The sequence below is a fragment of the Amphiura filiformis genome, chromosome 15 (assembly GCF_039555335.1).
Source record: "Amphiura filiformis chromosome 15, Afil_fr2py, whole genome shotgun sequence".
NCBI classification, from domain to species: Eukaryota; Metazoa; Echinodermata; class Ophiuroidea; order Amphilepidida; family Amphiuridae; genus Amphiura; species Amphiura filiformis.
Window position 1 is genome coordinate 354,991 of NC_092642.1, and position 20,237 is coordinate 375,227.

The 20,237-nt window shown below is 36.9% G+C and overlaps 1 protein-coding gene across 16 annotated transcripts in view; it reads right to left on the reverse strand.

Annotated features, from left to right (window-relative positions):
* Positions 1-17,444, reverse strand: part of LOC140171115 (uncharacterized) — a 73,948-nt gene extending 56,504 nt beyond the window's left edge. For 12 of the 16 annotated variants that reach the window (XM_072194288.1, XM_072194285.1, XM_072194291.1 and 9 more), the window contains exons 1-6: positions 17,161-17,443; positions 16,868-16,956; positions 8,608-8,647; positions 3,598-3,735; positions 2,343-2,505; positions 1,088-1,152 (exon numbers count right to left, since the gene is read on the reverse strand). In XM_072194288.1, coding sequence (XP_072050389.1) covers positions 1,088-1,152; positions 2,343-2,505; positions 3,598-3,735; positions 8,608-8,647; positions 16,868-16,924 — 463 coding nt within the window. In that variant the 5' untranslated portion in view covers positions 16,925-16,956; positions 17,161-17,443. Of the gene's footprint in view, positions 1-1,087; positions 1,153-2,342; positions 2,506-3,597; positions 3,736-8,607; positions 8,648-16,867; positions 16,957-17,160 lie in introns of all 16 variants that reach the window. The other 4 variants (XM_072194299.1, XM_072194297.1, XM_072194295.1 and 1 more) reach the window with 1 other exon arrangement.
* Between the last annotated feature and the right edge of the window lie 2,793 nt (positions 17,445-20,237).

Here is a 20,237-nt window from a genome sequence, read left to right on the forward strand (position 1 = left end):
TACTAGATGTCACTTTATAAAGGGTCCCTGTAGTGAATCCCTATTGAAAGGTACCGTTTGTAAGTTTAGTGAAATGGAACTTACAACTCGACGTAAGTTACGGACAATTTTGAGACTTACAAAGCTTTGTAAAGTTTAGTGAAATGGACACCAGGTCAGTGTATAGAAAATTATTATATAAATTATTTTGCCATAAACTCATCAGACTCTGATTAAATGGGGATGGAACTAGTGGTGACTTTTTAATTTGGCTGTATTTATATCCAGACTGAAGGGTGTGGTAGAGAGGAGGATGGTATTTTGGGGTATCCCTATAGAGGGCAGTATATCCTTGTAGGCCTACCTCCCTGAGGTATGGGTTACACATGGCCTTAATCTTCCACACAAGGGGTGCAGAATTTTAAATGGAGCTGCCCATTCAGGTAACACCATTTGAAATTTACACTTCCTGTATGGAAGATTAAGGTTTTAAGGTTATGTCAATGGGGTTTTTCACAATTTTCGCTTCAAATGGGGAGGAGGGGGTTGAATGTGCCTTGTCCTTAATTAAAGCTATGCCACTACTGGGATGGTGAGAATGTCAGCAATAGCATGTATGGTTGCTGGACTAGTTGGTGATGATAATCTTTCAAGTTTCAAAATGGCCTCCTTTGAATGACAACTGGATAAGTCCATAATTTCGCAGTGGTTTAATTTTTGTAAATTCACCATCCTTCGAATATGTTCAATAACGAAACTTTTATTTACTAAGAAATCTTCAACCTCAAAATCATAGAGGCCCTGCATAAAACGTATCATCCCGTAAATATGGCAGACTACTCAAATGCATTCAACATAAGCATGATTGCAATCTACCGTGACAGTTTGTCCCACACACATAAGCCTGCACTACGATCAAATAGGTTGACGACAACATTTGATTGAATGGCCTGCACTCCGCCATAACTACGGTGAAGGACACCGGTTCAAATCCTTTGTTTGGAGCCAATCGATAAAAAAATGCAGGGCCTCTATTGAATGAAAATGTTAGTGAACCTCACAACTGTGACCAAAAATATAAGCTTATTCAGTTGTATTATTTACTTACTTGCGTTAGCTGATTCAATGTATATCTTCCATTCGCCATCAACTTTCTTATAAACATGGAAGAATCTGAAAACAAATGTATGTAACATTAGCAATCAGGTAATCTGAAGCTGAAAAAATTACAGTAAATTGCTGTAAACTTTTGATGCGTACGATGTGTAGTTCAGTCACTCAGGCAGTGACTTGACAATAGCAGGTTGCATCAGTAGCCAATCAGAGAGAGTGTGTTTAACACAGTGAATATGCGACATATGTAGCAAAGTACAGTATGTCCAGCACCTCCTGGGAGATACTGAAGGGATGCTGCAGCCAAACAAAATTGTTTCGCTTGCCCAAGATCGCAATAGTTGGAGAAAGCTTGTAGTCGACTGATGATGATGATGATGAAGCAAAGGTCTACAGGCTAGCCATTTACTATTATAGTGGTTTAATATGTCAATACTGACTGGGCTATTCCAAATGAAATCCATACACCCATATGGAAGACAAGACCATTATCTCCCACAAACGTAGTCACCCATTCAGGTAACCCCATTTGTGATACACACTCCCTGTGTGGGAGATTAATTCATACGGGGGTGTATGGATTTCAACTAGAATAACCATTTTAAGTATAACATGAACAACATTATGTGGAATTCCCATGGAGTAATGTGTGAGTAAAAATGGGTAAACATAGGACTGCTATGCAATGTGCATATCTATTTTTTTAATCAACCATGAATGATTTCAGTGCATGGCCTAGGTCCAGTAGATTCAAATCCGCAAAAATAAATTACAAAACAAAATGATGGCAACAAAGTGAGGATGAGGTTATTGATTCAACCATCTTCCTTTAAATTGAAAACGGTTTTCTGCAGTCAAGTTAGCGTTCGACTATGGTGCGAGAGGTTGCGGTGGCTAGGCGGTGCCTAGTGCGCTCTCGTGGAAAAATTGAGTTAGCTTGAAATGCCCTGGACAAGGACTTCAACTTACTGCTAATTGTCTCGTTGTAACCCGTACAAAACTCGGGGAGCTGAACCTGGTTGTTGAAGGTTATTTGTGGAATGTCTAGGGTATACGCTCTTGTAGCAGCAAGTCCCTGAATTGTTGTTAAATGGTTTATGGAATGATGTGGGGCCATGATAGTGGTCAGCGAAAACCTGTAAAGTGTGCCGAGGCTTGTGGATCAACATCTAGGCATTGTGCCTGTGCATATAGCGCACTATAAATCACTGCGCTTTTTTTTTAAAGAAAGCTGGTTAGATAACACTTACTTTCCGTATTCAGCGACAGTGTCTGGTGCATCTCTTCTGTAAGCCTCATATGTTCCCCATCCAAAGGTGTAGTTTTCTCCCATCGGTCCAACTTGTACGAGTTCATTTATGATTTTGGTAAACCCAGCCTCTTCCACCATGAACTTCAGCAACTTGATAAGACCTGTAAGAGGGGAGAAATGTCACAAGTTCAGCAGGGATTTCAAACTTACACATCCATCTCTGTTACACAGTAAAGAGATTCATTTGGTAGGATTGTTGAGATCATAAACTAATACTTTTAGCTAAATCCAAGGAAATACTACTTCTGGGTAACAAGGATGTGTCATTAGCAACCAAGTCTTGCAGAAAATGCAGTGGACCAGTTCATCTGTGATCAAGAAATCAGCCAAGATGTCGAAAGATCAGATTAATGAGTAGTATTTCCTTGGATTCAGCTAAATTAAGTATTAGTTTATCAGCTCTATTATTGTCTTTACAGTCTGTATAACTTCCTCGAGTCAGTTAAGTAAAATCAGATTTTGAGATTTTCTCAAAAAATGTTAATTTTTGCAGGAATTTGGTATGCTAGTTGGATTCCTTGCATCATTTCCTTTATGAAAATGTATACTTTTATATACTTCTCATCATTACATTTAGAGATACAATAAACAACAATATCTATATAATAATTACTGACTCAAGGAAGGTATAAAGACTGAGACACGGACATCACAGTCAATCAAACTCCCTGCGACCTTTGATTTGTTAGTACCTGTACATAAAATGAGGTTGGTTCATCTGGTGCCATCATCAGAGAAAAGGAATAGCAGAAAAAGGGTATTTTTACAAGGCAAAACAAGGCAATAAAAGCAACTTTTCTAGGCTTTGTTGACACGGTGCCTTCAAAAAAACAATTTCCTATTACTAAGACTTTTGAGATAGTGAAGAAGGAGGCGGCCTATATGCTTCACCCTAGCAGGGCGTAAGACAATGCGAAACACAAATTCATATATGCGAGGATCGGAAATAAACGATGCAAGCCCGAGAAATTATAATTTAAATGGCGTGATTGGGGCTTGAGCAAACTGGCATATGAAAATATTGAGAAAGAAAAAAACTTTGGGTTAAAAATTTGGGTTAAAAAGACCCAAAAGATACTGTAATTACTATTCAAGTGTAGAAATTTGGACTGAAAAAGCCATAAGTCAGGCAAAACCCTAAGAAGTGTCATCAGTGATTAGTGATTATTACTCAAATATTAATGAATGCTCACCTTCCCTGCCTTCTACAACATCCACTCCAGTGTAGAGTAGTTTGCAATCATCTGTGTATAGATTGGCCATGGCCTCATAATCACTCAGCTCAATTTGATTTGCCTCATCAAAACGTTCTTGTATTTCCCTGGCTGGAGCTATTGCAACAACACAATGTAAAAATAACAACAACAAATCATCAATTAGAAAATCCCTGATCTAGTTTATTGAAGCACTCGTAACTAACATTATTTGTTTCCTCTTATTATACATGTTGTATGGTGCCGATTCTGCCCACCCATGGGCGGGGGGACCCAGCAGTTGCCTTTGTGTTTTCATGCTTTTGCTGGGCTATCACTTCTTATTTTGCTAGCCTTTTTCATCACTCTTGGTAGTGGGCAGCATTTGCTTTTTTTTATCAGAATAACAGAGGTATCGGTTGGGTCCTGTCAAAATTATTTACATTCATTTGAAACAAACATATTGCAAGGGGAAATATATTTGGTTTCTTTTTTTTTTTTTTTCGGTACGAAAAAGAGTTTTTAAAAATCGAAATTTTCCGTTCAATACGGGCATTTCCAGCCTGAGACGAATATACCTAGTTTCCAGCATTGTCGTCGGGTCATTTCTGTTTTGCTTTGTTATTGAGCTCTATTGCCATTATGCCATAATTTATATACAAAAGTCATCATGAACGATATGCAGACGAACACGAAAAGACTGGTTGTGGAGAAATGTCACCGTAGTATTGGAATTTGTACCTAGTACAGTGGAGCTTGGTTAATGTCAATGTGCAACCACGCACGCATGGCACATGACGAACGGGAATTACGGCACATGTTATTGCTTGCCTTCCCAGAAAGCAATTCACGCATACCAAGTATTGGGTTGCAAATTTTGCTATTTATTCACATTTACGCAGAAAATGCTCTAGTTTTTTTCACAAAGCTGCATAAAGGGGACAATATTTGATATTATAATTATATGTAATTTTAAAGACAATCCATATCCAAAACCAATAGGGTTACCCCCCTTTAACTGGTGTCGTGGAGCAAAATGCTCCCCATTTTGGACAACCTGCTACACAAATTTCAGCTTGTATAGCAATTTTTTACAATGTAAACATATGCTAATATTATAAGAACATCGCCTAAATAAGGCTACACAAATTTTTCAAAGTAAATCGAACCCTGGAACAAAGCATGGTCAATTATGGTAACCACACTAGAAGTGTATGTAACTTATTGTACTACCCTATGGGGAATTGCTGCTATCGGTTTGCTTCTTATATCAAAACCTCTGGCGCATTACAACTCAACTTGAAATATACTGTTTAAATGGTAGGCCTCGTATAAGATAGAAAACAGAACATGAAATGATTGGACTACGCCCCTTTAAGGCAAATAAGATTGTGCATAAATGGGTCTCCATGTTCTTCTCTAGTGTATCAACAAAAACCTAATATTAATTCCAGACTGGTCCTGTCAAACTAGATGCAATGTATTTGTTTATGGCAGTGTAATTATCTATGGTCTGGATAACATGTCTTGGTTGCTATGTATACAACTATCTCTCAATACAAACATGAATTAGCATACAATGGCATGCAGTCTTTCTTCTTCTTCCTTATAAGTGCCTCCCTCATATGTATGAGTATTTATCGCACTGCGTACAGACAAGCTGTACTTATTTTTTACTCTGGAACCTAGAGTAGATGAGGGTATTTTTGAAGTACAGTCAACAGTACCAGGATGATCCCCTGCTCTTTTCGAATAGCCTGTGACGTTCTTTAACGTGCACACTACATTAATGTGAGAAAATATGCATGTACACGGGACCGACAGCTTAAAGTGCCCTCCGAAGCACTAAGCAAGTAGAGTGAAGTGCCTTGCTCAAGGACACAAAGAGCCAGCCGAGCTCAGGCGGACCCGGGATTCGAACCCTTGACCCTTGGATTCACAGTCCAACGCCGTAACCGCTAGGCCACGCTCTCCTACTTTTTGAGGACAGCAATCCTAGCATCCAGCTATATGCTTTACAAAATGTCTAGGTTTGCATGTGGCAATGTATAACTTTATGTACATGTACAGAGACAGGGAAGATATCTTACACTTCCCACAATGCATTTCTTCTATTTCAATTTTCTGTACTGATTTGCTATCTACAGCAACATGGGTTGATAGTGACAAAATGTACCTCAATAAACATTAAAGGAGGATTTTGTGATCCTAGCATCTTCTTTTTATGACATTTTTCAGTAGATATCCACGAAAAAAGCTTATTTCCAAAATTTCAGTTGATTCCGATTTTGCGTTTGCGAGTTATGTATGATTATGTGTATTACAATGCTCCATAGACAATGCGTTGTAATTTCGTTCTGGTGCACCAGAACGAAATTCAAATTTCACGATATCTTTGCAAAACGAATTAATCTGCAAGAAATATTTTGTACATAAACATTATGTAGCCAGAGGTTTCCAGTGATATAAATATCTCAACTTTTTTTGAGAAAAGTGGGGGGATGATGCTGTGGATCACGAAATGCCCCTTTAATTCTTGGAAAACACTGGTGCAAATTTGACCACCATGGAAATTTTGTTACAATTACCGAATAGGGTGCAACTTGCTAGACTTGAGTCCAGTCCTCGTTTACGGAGTTTAGGGTTAGGGTTGGGGTAGGGCTGTCTTGTAATAAGACTAGTAGAGTTGCACCCTATTCGGCAATCGCTCCAATTTGTATCCAGTATGCCAAGGGCAATCTGTGCTTTGGAGGGAAACACTTTGGGGAACTACTCTCCAGTTGTTATAAAACAGGAACCCAGAAATAAAATCCCATCCCAATGAGTCAACAATAATTCCTTGCTGCAATGGAAGCACATATTATGTGACCATCCACCACAACTGAGCCCGGATGTCGCCAGTGCCACTATTGAGATATGCTCCATTGAACTTAACAATAAACAATAGGAAACAAAGGATTTATTGACCGTTTTATTGATTTTTCACTACTTACGTACTATAGACATGATATACATCATTTTAAAGCTAATTTCAAGCAGAATATTTTGGTTGAATATGGTCATTTTCACGGTAAAGGGTGTAACTTTGGATTTTTAACATTTTAATCCGTAGTGTTCTAATAAAGCCACAGAATTCCATAATTTTTGGCCACATAAGTCATCTAGTTAGCAGCTACCTTGGGTAGCATAATCAGCTTTGGGAGTTACTGCGTTCAGTTTTAGCAGGCTTAAATGTACTTAATATTGCCATTTTGAAAAACTATAAAAAACAGTAACATTTTTGTAAAACCCTGTGTTTTCTTCAGTTAGTTCATGGATAATTTTTCTTATCCTGAAAGTACAGTCATATGTTCAGTAAACACTGCCACATTAGATTTAATTGTGAACGGCCCTGTATTTTTGAGAACCGGACTTTGATATTTGTCGTTTGAGGCTTCATTTTCCGTTAACAATTGTTAACAAACTTTGTGGGTGTAGCTTTGGTTCATAATTCTTGGTTATTTCTTCACTTCTTCTTGATTTATAACAGTTGTTATCTTAACTTGAAATGGGTAACAAAAATTAGCCGATTTGCAAGCTTTTAAAATTTTTATAAAATCTTGACTTCAAATAGCCGTTTTTCCGTTAACTTTTTGAAGCCTCCGAAACAAACTGTTCAGCAAGCTTGTGCAAATATAAATAAAAGAGCTCATCCAATCTATTTATCAAAATGTAGCAAAGTAGATCCTCAAGTCACATGTTTTTAAATCGTGGAGCTATATATCACCGTTTGAAAATGGGACCCAATACAAACTTTCCGTTAACAATTGAAGCCTCCGAAACAAATGAAGCCTCCGAAACAACAGTAAACTTAATTATCATCTATGCATATCTAAATTGGTGTGTTTCATACTGATATCTGCATTGTAATTATTACTTGATATGTGCAGAATGTCATAAATTTTTAAAAAAATTGACATTATGGTTAATGTTTGAAAAATATACTGATACCTTAAAAAGCCTGTTTCGAAGGCTTCACATGCAAAAAACACCATACTTAACAAATGGGTGAAAAAATTAATGTGTGATAAATCTACAATATCTGCTGCATAGAATCATTGATTCAATACACACAAGAAAATAACAGCTTAGATGATCCCAACACTGTTGTTTTCAAAAAAACTACTTCTGCAATGTTTAACAATTGTTAACATGAAGCCTCGAAAACAAAAAAAATGACTTGCTGTGATAATTTAATTTTTGTCACAACTGAAATTCAATACTTAGAAGCAAAGCATGAAAATTGGTAATTGTGATATTTTTTACCTATTTTTTTATGTCAACTTGTAGTACTTAGCTAAATATTTTACTTTTATGATCACCTGTGTTGTTAACTGAAGCCTCCGAAACACAAATCGCTTGAATTGCCAATTCTAAAAAATAGCTCCAATTTCTGTGAAACTTGGATGGGAGGTTCCTTTCATCAAGTAGTAGTATTTGTACATGAAGTTAGACATTCAAATTATTTTAGGAACCCAATTAAAACTTAAAAAATATGTTTAAGGTTTGGAAATTTCCATTGTAAATGACACTTGATGTTAAAAATTTTCAAAACTGCAATTACAAACATAGCAAAACATGGTATAAAATTTAACTTATATCTGTTGACTTACTTTGGAATGGAATTTCACATGTATTCCAGCTTTCATGTCAAAATTTTCTGAGGTTATGTAAAATACATTTTTCTTAGATTTTAACCAAAATGTTATGCAAATGTCAAATTTTTTATTAGAAATCAAAAGGTTTAAGCCTTGAAACATTATTTTACTTGAATTTAAGTTGCTTCTATGCATGATTTCAGTAAACAGAAACATATTTAAGTGGTTTGAAATTTTGACCCTAAAAATCAAAAGTTACACCCTTTACCGTGAAAATGACCATATCTCAAAAATGATGATTGGCGACTTCAGGGCTCAGTTGTGCTGGATGGTTACATATAGATGCATTTATTATCTTGTTAAATTCACTTACCTGATAGCTGCACTGCAGTCTCGTCATTTTGTAGTGGATACTACATGTACAAAAGAAAAATGAAATAAATTAAATTCATGTTTTAATCACATTGACTATATCCAGTACACCATAACCTCCTCCATATCATGGGAATTATTTGCAAAAGAACATGGGATCTTCATCTTGTTGTTAACCTGAACTAGACTTGCAGTCACATCACAAGTTCATGACAGTCGAGTCATAAATTGAGTCAAGTGATCACGGGGTCCAGTCACACACTGAGTCATCAAGAGATCAACCAGGTTGAGTCTTGAGTCATGAGGGACTTAACGCAAATGACCATTGGGGTATCCCCCGGAAAGACCCATTTAAGAACTGTGCACATGTAGCTCAAAATCAAAAAGTCCCCTGATTTTACCAAAGTAAGAGGGCTGAAAGACCACATAATCATTTTGATAATTTCAGCTCTTAAGGACCCCTAAATTGCTCATTCCTCACACACTGTTTTTTCTCAGGTGAATTTCAACCAGAAAGCCAAGAAAGACCCTTGAATTTGAATGTTCTCAGTTCCAAAAGACCCGCCTTTTACTGGTACACCATCGATTCCCAAAGACCCACCATCTCCGAATTCTGGGGCGCACATACTCACCGAACAAATAGATGTGTCCCCCCCCCCCTGATTTTAGGCCAACCTTCAGTTAGTCAAAATTTGTTTACATTATCTTAGACAAGTACAAAGAATTCAAATTAACATGGCTCCTTATCAGTGTTATCACAACATCATAAAATCACACTGCAAGCACATGGCTTCAGATTTCACACCACCAAATAATATTATATGATAGTGCGCCTTTAATTTCAATTCTCAGACAAACTCGTTAATGCCTAAGGAAAGCATTAAAATGGGCAGAAATTTGCATAATATTGGCAAAATTTGGATTGGTCATGATTAGTAAATACGGGAAGTGTACCACATGGAATAATTTTTAATGGTTTTATGCAGAAACACTGGTATAATTTTGCATGTAAATTAGGTACGGTAATTCCCAAACTTCGAGGGCCAGTCGTAAAAAATAATGACAGTCAACCTATTTTTTCCCAGCCTAGAGGAATCACTGAGGCACGGGTTGATTTCAACCATCATATCTGTCACTAAGAACTGAGTCACTCATGTGAAGATAAAATGATGTTTTCTTAAGGCAAATACCTCTATGGGACTCTGATTTGGTGGTGCGAGATCATTATTGCTGAATGATCTGGTGTAGATCAACACATGCTAACTATTCTTAAATTTTCTTCAGCATGTCTCAATCAATGGGCTATTCCATTTAAAATCCACTCTAACCCTGTAGAAAATTTAGTTGAAGTCCTCCACAAAGGGAGTATGAGTTTCGATTAGAATAGACATTGGATAACTTCCTTTTGAAATACTCACTCCAGTTGTGGAAGACAAGTAGGCCTACATGTAAAGCCATAATACAGGGGGAGTATGGGTTTCAAATTGATTAACCCTGACCAATTACATTTGAAAAATATACTCCCCTTGTGGAAGATATTTCCAAAATCTTCCACAGGGGTAGTGTAGATATCTTCTTCTTCTTCTTGAGTACTGCTCAGTCCTCCTTAGGGAAGCTGACAAGCAGGGATAAGTGTGCATGCAAAGGATTTGATTAGTTCCCAAATCCTTAATGTGGAAATGGGTGTGGAGTGCTTCTTTAAACTGGAATAGCCCAATGCAATGTCATATCACAGACCAACTCAGTTTTAATTGTAAGCATGTATACATGTATCTTGAAACCATTTCAACATCTGAAGAACTGGAAAACAGTGGTGTGATCTTCCTAGTTATCTATTAAATTATGCCTGTGACTACCTAGTCGGTGTTATGCACTTTCAGTTTCCCATGCGTTTGAATGGGAATTATTTTGCCTACTCACCACAAGTTCAGGGAGCACATTTCTTCAATATTTTGACAAGTTGACATCAAATGTTCTATTCTATTGTTTGGCAATAATGTCTTTTGCCAATAGTATGTCCAAAGTTGTAATTTTGTGTTTGTGATCGCAAAGATCAGATATTTTTATTCCCGATTCCAATTCTGCACTCTTCGCAAGGGTGGAGAATTTGATGATAATTTTGCCTTTTTGGACAATAAAATGTATTTGATCCTTAATTTTGTTTCAACCGAGTCTTGATTTAGCAAGTACAATAAGGTGGGTATGGTACCAATTTTATATACCTTTGACAAAGCCGCTTTTCAAGAAATTTTTTCGAATATCTGACCTATGTCCAGCGAGGTCATGTCACACTTCCGGTGTGACATGTCCAGAACTCCCATACATTTTCGGAAGCGACAGACAAATTGCAGAACAGTGTGCCAATTTAAGCTTCCTGTAATATCTATTGCACATAACATACGAAGTCACAAACTTACAAACTTCAATATGAACTTCAAATACACCAGGCACAAAAAGAAACTCGCCAGTTATATTCATCCTTGCTGTTCAATAAATTGATAATTTTGGATTATTCTGAAATATACATATTGTTAATTGGACTTTGCTTTCTCATTTGACACCCTATTCGTGAAAAACAAACAAGAATTGACCAAGATATACGCCTCCAAAGCCTCAAACCCCAAAATCAAAAGTTGCAATTTCAACGATTTTCAATGGGAACGCATCGTTGTATTGCACACAAGCACCACGGGCCAATCAATAAAGCACACAGTGTAACAGGCACAATTGAATCGTTAAAATTGCAACTTTTCATTTTGGGGTTTGAGAATTTGGAGGCGCATATCTTGGTCAATTCTCGCTCAATGTTCACGAACATGGTGTCAAATGAGAAAGAACAGTCCAATTAATAAAATGTATATTTCAGAATAATCTAAAATTATCAAGTTATTGAACAGCAAGGATGAACAGTGTTCGATTTACCAGAAAAAAGTTACTTGCATTTGTGCAGGTAACATAGAAAATCAACCTGCACAAAGTGAAAGTAACTTGCACACAATTTAACTCTATATAAAATTATCCTTTTTACTGATGAAAAGTAAAAATTGGTGTAATTTCATAAGGGATATTACTTCTTTGATTTAGAGTTGTTACTGGTACCTTACTTTGAATGTTTCTGATTCCAACTGTGTAATTTATGACTAAAATTCTACATGCACTTGTGCAGGTACGTTTGAAAAGTTACCTGCACAGAATCAAAGTCACCTGCATATGTGCAGGCATGCAGGTGGTAAATCGAACACTGAGGATGAATATAACTGACGAGTTTCTTTTTGTGCCTGGTGTACACCAGACCAGCTGTTAATCATTACCGATCCTTCAGAACGTTTTACTCTTGCAGCTGTTTGATGTAAAATGCGACATCGCTATCTCCATTTTCCCTATCAAAACGTCAGGCGTTGTTTACAATTTTACTGGAAATGTGGGAATTCGCCAGGCCTTCTTCTGGAAATGCGCAAGGCATTGTGGGAAATTGTCAGAGCTGTGCACGTTGTGTAGCCTAAGTTCCTTGGCCCCGATCTCGAAACAATAAACATGGCGGAATAAAATGACCGTGTGTAAGCAGTAAAGTGACTGGTGGATCAAACCTCATCGGTCTGACAAGGTCAGGTCATTACGCATCAGCAGAGTTGGTAAATATGTCATCTGCTTAATTATTCATAGCTACGCTTGAACCGCTGGAATACATGGATTACGCCATTGTTGTAGCCGAGAGAGCAAGCGTGAGGTCTGGACACTTTTCGTGTTCTGGACACAAATTTGTCATAAATATATTGGCGATGTCCAGTATTTAAGCCAGGGCACTTTTTACATACAGGTACGTTTGCTTGTGATAGGGTAGATTCGATAGCTGTACAAATTGTACAAAATATCAATTTCATACCGACCTCAAATTGTTTACAAAAATATATTTTTCCATACGTTGTCATTGTATTTGTATCCAGTTGTTCGACGTTTATATCTGACCTGCGCAAACAGTTAAGCGTGTATTTTCCGTAGACAGACAAAATGGCTTGAGCCAGTCCTTAGGTACGGTATGTATCGTAGGACTGGCGAGCGAGTCTAGTGACTACCCTCTACTGTCATGACTGTGTACCATGTCTGTGTCCGACGTCCTGTGGCTGTGCATGTGTGTCTGACTGTCACAGTGTAGGTATGCTAGGTGAATTCAAATTTGCCATCAAACTGCATCATTTCATATATCAAATTAAAGCCCTTAAGGGGGTTCGAAACGATGTTTCTGGAAAACAGAAACTGAATTTAGAACCATTTGAATAGATTGAATAAGTTAAGCTAAATACACTGAGCAAAATAGTTTTTGTTTGAAGGAAATCGGACATACGGTTGTCAAGATATGCATGTTTTTAGTTTCTTTGTATTCTATTGTTTTTGCCAATATATTGATGAAGTTAATGAGGAAAATTGGCAAAATGTGCTCATGAATATTCATATTTGCCAATATTATACCAATATCTTATGAATAAACCTTCATACTACTTTTATTTTATATGGTTTTGACATGAAACTTTGCCAATGTGTTTCTATGGCCTAAAACATTACCATGTGATTTTCCCGCCCATCTAATTTGCATATTTGCATAATTAATTAGCATTATACTTAAGGCTAATTAATTATGCAAATATGCAAAATAGATTTGCGGGAAAATCGCATATTAAAGGTTTAGGTCATAGAGACACATTGGCAAAGTTTCAGGTCAAAATTCTTAAAGGTAAAAGTAGTATGAAGGTTTATTCATAAAATATTGGCAAAATATTGGCAAAAATTAATATTAATGAGCACATTTTGCCAATTTTCTTCATTAACTTCATCAATATATTGGCAAAAACAATAGAATACAAAGAATCTTTCAACAGCAATATCTCAAAAACCGTTTGTCCGATTTGGCTCAAATTTTAGAATTAAGATTATTTTGCATATCTCTCTGCAACAAGTCTATTTTAATCTCAATCAGAGCAACTTGATTTTGCCTTTCGTACCACCTTAAGTAAACAAAGCCAAAACTGAAAACCATTTTTTCATAGCACTTTCCGTAGCAAAGTTACATCTTGTCAAAGATTGACTTTCATCAAAAAGTTTCAGCTAGCAAAATTCCCCAAAACGGCATTTCGGGGTGTTTCTAGATCTTAGTCTCATTATGATAGCAGCTTTTTTTAATGGAACTGCTATCCAAATCCCTTGTGCGGGTGACTTATCACCATAAAAATCACATATTTGGGTCAAGTGAAGTATAGAAAACATACAGTAAAGTCTTGGAACACATAATCCACTCCCAAATCATGAATCACTTCGATAAATTTTCCGTTCTTACCGACAAGCAACATGGCTTCCGTACCAAACATTCCTGTGAATCCCAATTACTCCTCACCATCAATGACCTGGCCCTCTCATTAAACAACAAATCCCAAACCGACATGATAATAATGGATTTTTCAAAAGCATCGACACTGTCCCCCACAACCGACTCCTTTTAAAACTCAGTAATTATGGCATTAAAAATAACCTTCTCATTTGGATTTCAAATTTCCTCAAGCACCGTGAACAGAGGGCCGTTGTCGGTGGAGAACACTAGACTTGGACAGAAGTGGAATCTGGCGTCCCTCAGGGCACGGTGCTTGGCCCCCTCCTCTTTTTGACGTACATAAATGACCTGCCCCTTAACATCAGTTCCCATGTCAGATTATTTGCTGACGACTGTGTCGTATACCGTCAAATCATCAACGACATAGACCACTCACTTCTCCAAAAGGATCTTAACTCCTTAGTGAAGTGGCAGGAGGACTGGCAGTTATGTTTTAATGTCAAGAAGTGTTTTACAGTGCGTCGAGCGCTTGTCTGTTATCCAAAATATTCAATTACGATCTTGGAGGACACACACTGGAGGAAGTGAAAAACTACCCATATTTGGGTGTTAACATCTCTAATAATTTAAACTGGTCAACTCACATCAATAACATAACTTCATCTGCCAATAGATCTCTGGGTTTCATAAGGAGAAACCTTTATGCATGTCCCAAACCAATCAAACAAACAGCCTACATGTCTCTTGTGAGACCCCTTACCGAGTACTCAAGCTCGGTATGGGACCCCCATCAGAAAGATCTCATTAATAAAATCGAAATGATCCAAAAACGGGCTGCCCGGTTCACAACAAACACATACGACAGAACAACCAGCATTACCAAAGTCATCAAGAACTTAAACTGGGACACTCTACAAAATAGAAGAACTGCCAACAGATTATGTGTTCTCCACAAAGCCAGACAGGGCCTCCTGGCCCTGCCGGTTGAACACCTACTCAAACCAAGCCTGCGTCAATCTCAGCATACTCACTCTGATTCATACCAGATCATCACTTGTGCAAAGGACTGTTATAAATATTCATATTTCCCCAAAACTATAATAGACTGGAACCAATTACCACAATCAATCATCAACATTCAAGACTCAACCAGCTTCAAAACAGCTGTGCAAGAATTCCTCAAGCAAGACTAATCACCTACGGGCGCACACCAATTCCTGCTCGTATTGTTCCGCACGGAGCGTTGTGCAGTATCCACACAGATACAGATACAGATACATATTTATGTAGGTTTCTTTCTTCGGGCACAAGTTTTAAATTTCTATGTAAAAATGCATTGACATTGTCGGCGAATTTGGCTGACTGGCAAATGTGTTAACTAAGGTTTGCCTGGGTTACCTACACAGTGACAGTCACTCATAGTCCGAGGTGCTCTGACGATAACACTCCGATCGCCAGGCAATCTACGTTAGTATAAGTAGGCCAGTGGGACAACGAAACCGCTACGTGAACGAGCTAAGTCACTCACACACACAGTCACAGTTTGTTTATAAAATACCAACTACAGTACAACTACAGAGGCTAGCTTAGCTGCCCAACTTGAACTGAGATACAAAACCTTAAACCTGAATTAGTCTTCCTCTCTGATGACATGTCAAGTTCACGTTCAATCAATGTAAAGAAATGCAGTAGTCTTTCTTGTTTCAAATTTGACATTCCGAACAAAATTACATTCACCCTGGTAAAAAGAGCCCGTCGCCCATTAGGAAGATCAACAGCAGATGGCGCTTTTCTCAGACGATGTTAACTAGTAACAAACGCAGGGCACATGCGCGAGCCGGGAAGTTCAAGCTTGCTGTAGAATCGGTCCCTACACATGTACGACACGTTTGCAACGCCCCGACTCAGGTGTCAATTTGTGGATTAAATTAAATAAAATTAAATATCTTTTTTCTATATGTCCGTTTCTCCGTCTCCCGGGAATTGACTTGAAAACACTATGAGGATTACTCAGTTAATTTTGAGGACAAAATCATGAAATTGGTGGTGTACGGGAATTTTTTATGGCCAAGTTTTAAGGCCAAAAAATATGATTTTTTCGAAAAAATTTTGACCGAAAATTCGACCCTTTCTCGCTTATCTGATGAATTTTCAACTTCTTTTTGACATATGTGCTAGATATGACTTTGGTGTTTATATTCCCTAAAGTAATTGTTGTAATTTTGCTTAGTTTTATAAAAAGAAGTGATTTTCTGCATGGAGTCGTTTTGATATTCAGCTTTGTTTACGTTTCAAAACCAAAACTGAATTTCCCGGCTCGCGCATGCGCCGTGCGTTTGTTACTAGTTAATGTACGTCTCAGCCCAGAGGCACTTAATGTTGCGGTCGGTGACCGGAGTCAATTTTTTATGACCCACCCTTTTTAATATCGCGGAATAAAAAAAAAAATACGACCCCCCCCATATCTCGGGTTGAAAATGTCTTCACCCCCGCCCCATTCCGCCCAAGACAAAATTAATTCCCGGGACAATCATGCCGGAAGGCGGGGAAAGCACAAAATTTTAATTACAAAGTATGGGGAACTCACAAAAATTAGATTGCCAGTGTAAAGAACGAAAATTTCGCATTTAACTATTAAAATTGCGCACACATTTTGATTGTAGGCCTATAATTTTTGAGTTTAAGTCACCGGCCCTTTTATTAAAATAGGCCTAATTATTAATAAATTATTAAAATCATGAATTTTAAATTTGGCTTTGCGACCCCTCGACGCTTAAATCTTTAGTTGCGTTTAATACGGCAGCGTCAAAATTTAGGACATCTGTAATTTCTTATTTCGCCTCCCATTTCTTTTCTGAGTGTATGACTATGAGAAATTAAACTATACTGAGGAGTGGTAGGCCTATTGTTCTACCGGACTACAACGAAATAAAAACTTTACCTGTTTCGACAGAGTAAACAAAGTCAGAAGGAGAATGATCACCGTTTTCGTCTTCATATTTGCAAGTAATCAATGGATTCCCATCAAACCTGAAATTTAAAAACCAAATCAAAGTTTGATTTAGTAACTTTAACGTTAAACTTAACGGATAAACATAATTTAACACATACTTTTTAAACGTTTGAATTAAGTCATAGACAAAATAAATAAACTTTAATATCATACAATAATATTACATCGTACAGATAATATCTTCTCTGGTTTTTATAATTCGTGCCTACCCCGATGCCTACCTGAACTTCAAAATGGGCGTCCAGCGACTCACTGACGTTATAGATTGGCAGCACTCCTGCGTGGAACAGGCTACCTGCCTATTTTTCTAAGTTTCAGTCAGTCAGTCAACCTCACGATCACGCATGAAGATGTGCCAGTAAATCCTTTAGGCCTACCTCTGGTTCTAGATCATATCATGTAGATCCCGAACCTCGAACCAAGAATTCGTAGCAGAGAGCAAAGCAGAAAGACGAGTCGCGACCAACGTGTCCAGGCCTATCTCTCCTACTGATGAATGATCACATTCAGTGTAGCAGTCAATAAGTCAATATTTAATCATCACAGTTTGGTGATGTACAGTACAATACAGACAAAGGAGAAGAGATGATGCTATTTTATTGATGATAAAGGTCTTATAAGGGCTCTTATAACTTGACCTTCCGCAAATCTATACTTTATCTTTGTGACTTTTGAAAAGATTACGTAATGCTTACAAAGGTAGACATCGTTATCTTCATCTATGTATATTACACATTAAATCTTTACAATCAATATTTTACAAACACTTCTTATTTAGATTCCTGATAAAGAAGTGACATATCAGCAATTGAGAAACTCAGCTTATCCAGCACTTTTCATAGGAAAATTCTCGATCAAAACATTAGATTTTAAGGAGAATTTGCTTGTATTTTGTTACTTCTTCTTCTTCTTCTTCTTCTTCTTCTTGTGTTTTTGACATTCCTTGTTTTTGACACACTTCCTTTGTGTTTTTGACATTGTCCAAGTAATTGATCGATATCGTGTACAAATCCAAACAAACTTTCTTTGAAAAAAAAAGCAAAAACAAGCAAAGACAAAAAAAAAAAAACTAAAACAAAAAACAAATAAAAAACAAAACAAGACAAGACAACAAATAAAACCATAAGGGTAGGCCTATACAGAGGGAAAATAACCACGCATCGCACCACTAGCACAATTAAACATGAAATTACCCCGGGAAATTACAATGGAAACATATCATGCATATTTATATTATACTGCAGATAAGCCAGAGGCATACTTAATACTTGGCTGTGCGGGGGCTTGAACACCAGGCCTTTCCGCCTTTGGATAGTGCGTCCAATGGTCTGACATCACTGAGCTACGCAGCGCGCAGACTATGGTCCATTTGCTATATCGTCGAGAAACTTGCGTGGGCAAAGTTTACTCTGAATAGTGTCCTGTTGTGTCATTCGTATGCCCTTAAAGCCATAATGTACGATCTTATAATATGAAATTGGTTAATTTTTTTCAAACCTGATTTTTTGCATATTTGTAATGTTTACATATGTCCCAACTTGCACCTAAATGGAATCGGCCAAATTTGGTGCCTTTGTAGGTCAACAGAGCAAGTTCGACATATTATCATAATTTAAAAATTATGATAAATATGTCCTCCATAGAACTCGGCATGTTTAATGGCCAAAATAACCAGTGGGGTTTCTTTCACTTTACCTTGTTATTTCAACCTAAAATGGACAGTAACCCCTCCCGTCAGTTATTACTAATATTATTTCAACATTTTGAATAAAGAAAATAACAAAAGCAAAATTTGACGTAAATCGTACATTAAGGCTTTAATTTACTGCGTGTCCCCGAATTGTGTCAAAAACATGGTGTATGGCCCGTTCATTATTTCTGTTGGAATCAGAATTGATCGTAATCTATCGGGATTTTTCAAATAAAAAAACAAAAAACAAAACAAACCCCCCCCCCCCAAAAAAAAACCCAACAACAACAACAACCAAACAGTTATGATAAATTTTATATATCAAAATGCATAAAGATGCGATTCCGACGAACAATGTTTGTTTCAGATGAAACTGCTGAACTGATTGGTCTTACAACAGGCGATTAACATGATTAATAACATGATGTAGCAGCATCAGCAATAGGCCTACAATGAGGTCAATGTTTGCAAACACTCATATTGTCAATACAAATATCATTGTGTCTAGGAAAAGATTAGGGCCTATTTCGTGTTAACAGCCGTTTTTATGGTTTTATCATTGAACATGAGTAACGATTAGTTGTGAATCTTTAGTTTCACGGTTTACTTTGTGTGATGTTTTGTTAGTCTATTGACTCAATACCCCACTCAATGCTTTAGCCGGCAATATGCAAGTTTTAAGTTTTCTTGCCTCCGTTTTTTATTGAAAGAATAATATAAATTGATTTTTAAGTAAGTAAGTGTTTTATTATTATTATTTTCGTTTTGTTTTGTTCTTTTTTTTGGTAAAAAAATGTATATTGATCCCTTGATGGGTTGCAAAAACATCATGGTCGACAGTCCCCCCCTGAAAATACTGCCTTTTAAAGGATCTGGAATGAGCGTTTTAAACGTTTCGACAGTATTTATTGTGGGACATTAGAGCACATCAGACATATCGAATTGCATTCTGAATACGAAGAATGTCTTTCTGATATCAAATAATTTTCATTTTTGAAATTCACGATATAAAACAAATTTTATGACAAATTATTCAAATTTGATATTTTTCACATTTTTGATATATAAAACAGTCCTCGAAGTAAATTTGATAAATCTAATTATATATTCTTAAAGTGTATGTAGCTGGAAGGAAAAGCCAACGATCAATTGAAAATTTTGACCTTAAATATTGAAGATATGGATTTTTTTCCCAAAAAGACCTAATTTTTTTGGGTGTTTTGGGGAAAAAATCCATATCTTCAATACGAAAGGTCAAAATTTTCAATTGATCGTCGGCTTTTCATCCCACCTACATACACTTTAAGTATAAATCATCAGATTTATAAAGTTTACTTCGAGTACTGTTAAATATCAAAAATATCCATTTTAATGATTTGCCATAAAATGTGTATTACATTGCGAATTTCAAAAAATCAAAATTATTTGATATCAGAATGACATTCTTCGTATTCAGAATGCAATTCGATATGTCTGATGTGCTCTAATGTCCCACAATAAATACTGTCCAAACGTTCATACCCCATCCCTTAACGGAGTCAAATTCGAAATACGTACTGATTTATAGTGATTATATGATTATAATAGGCCTACTCTATTATGACTGGC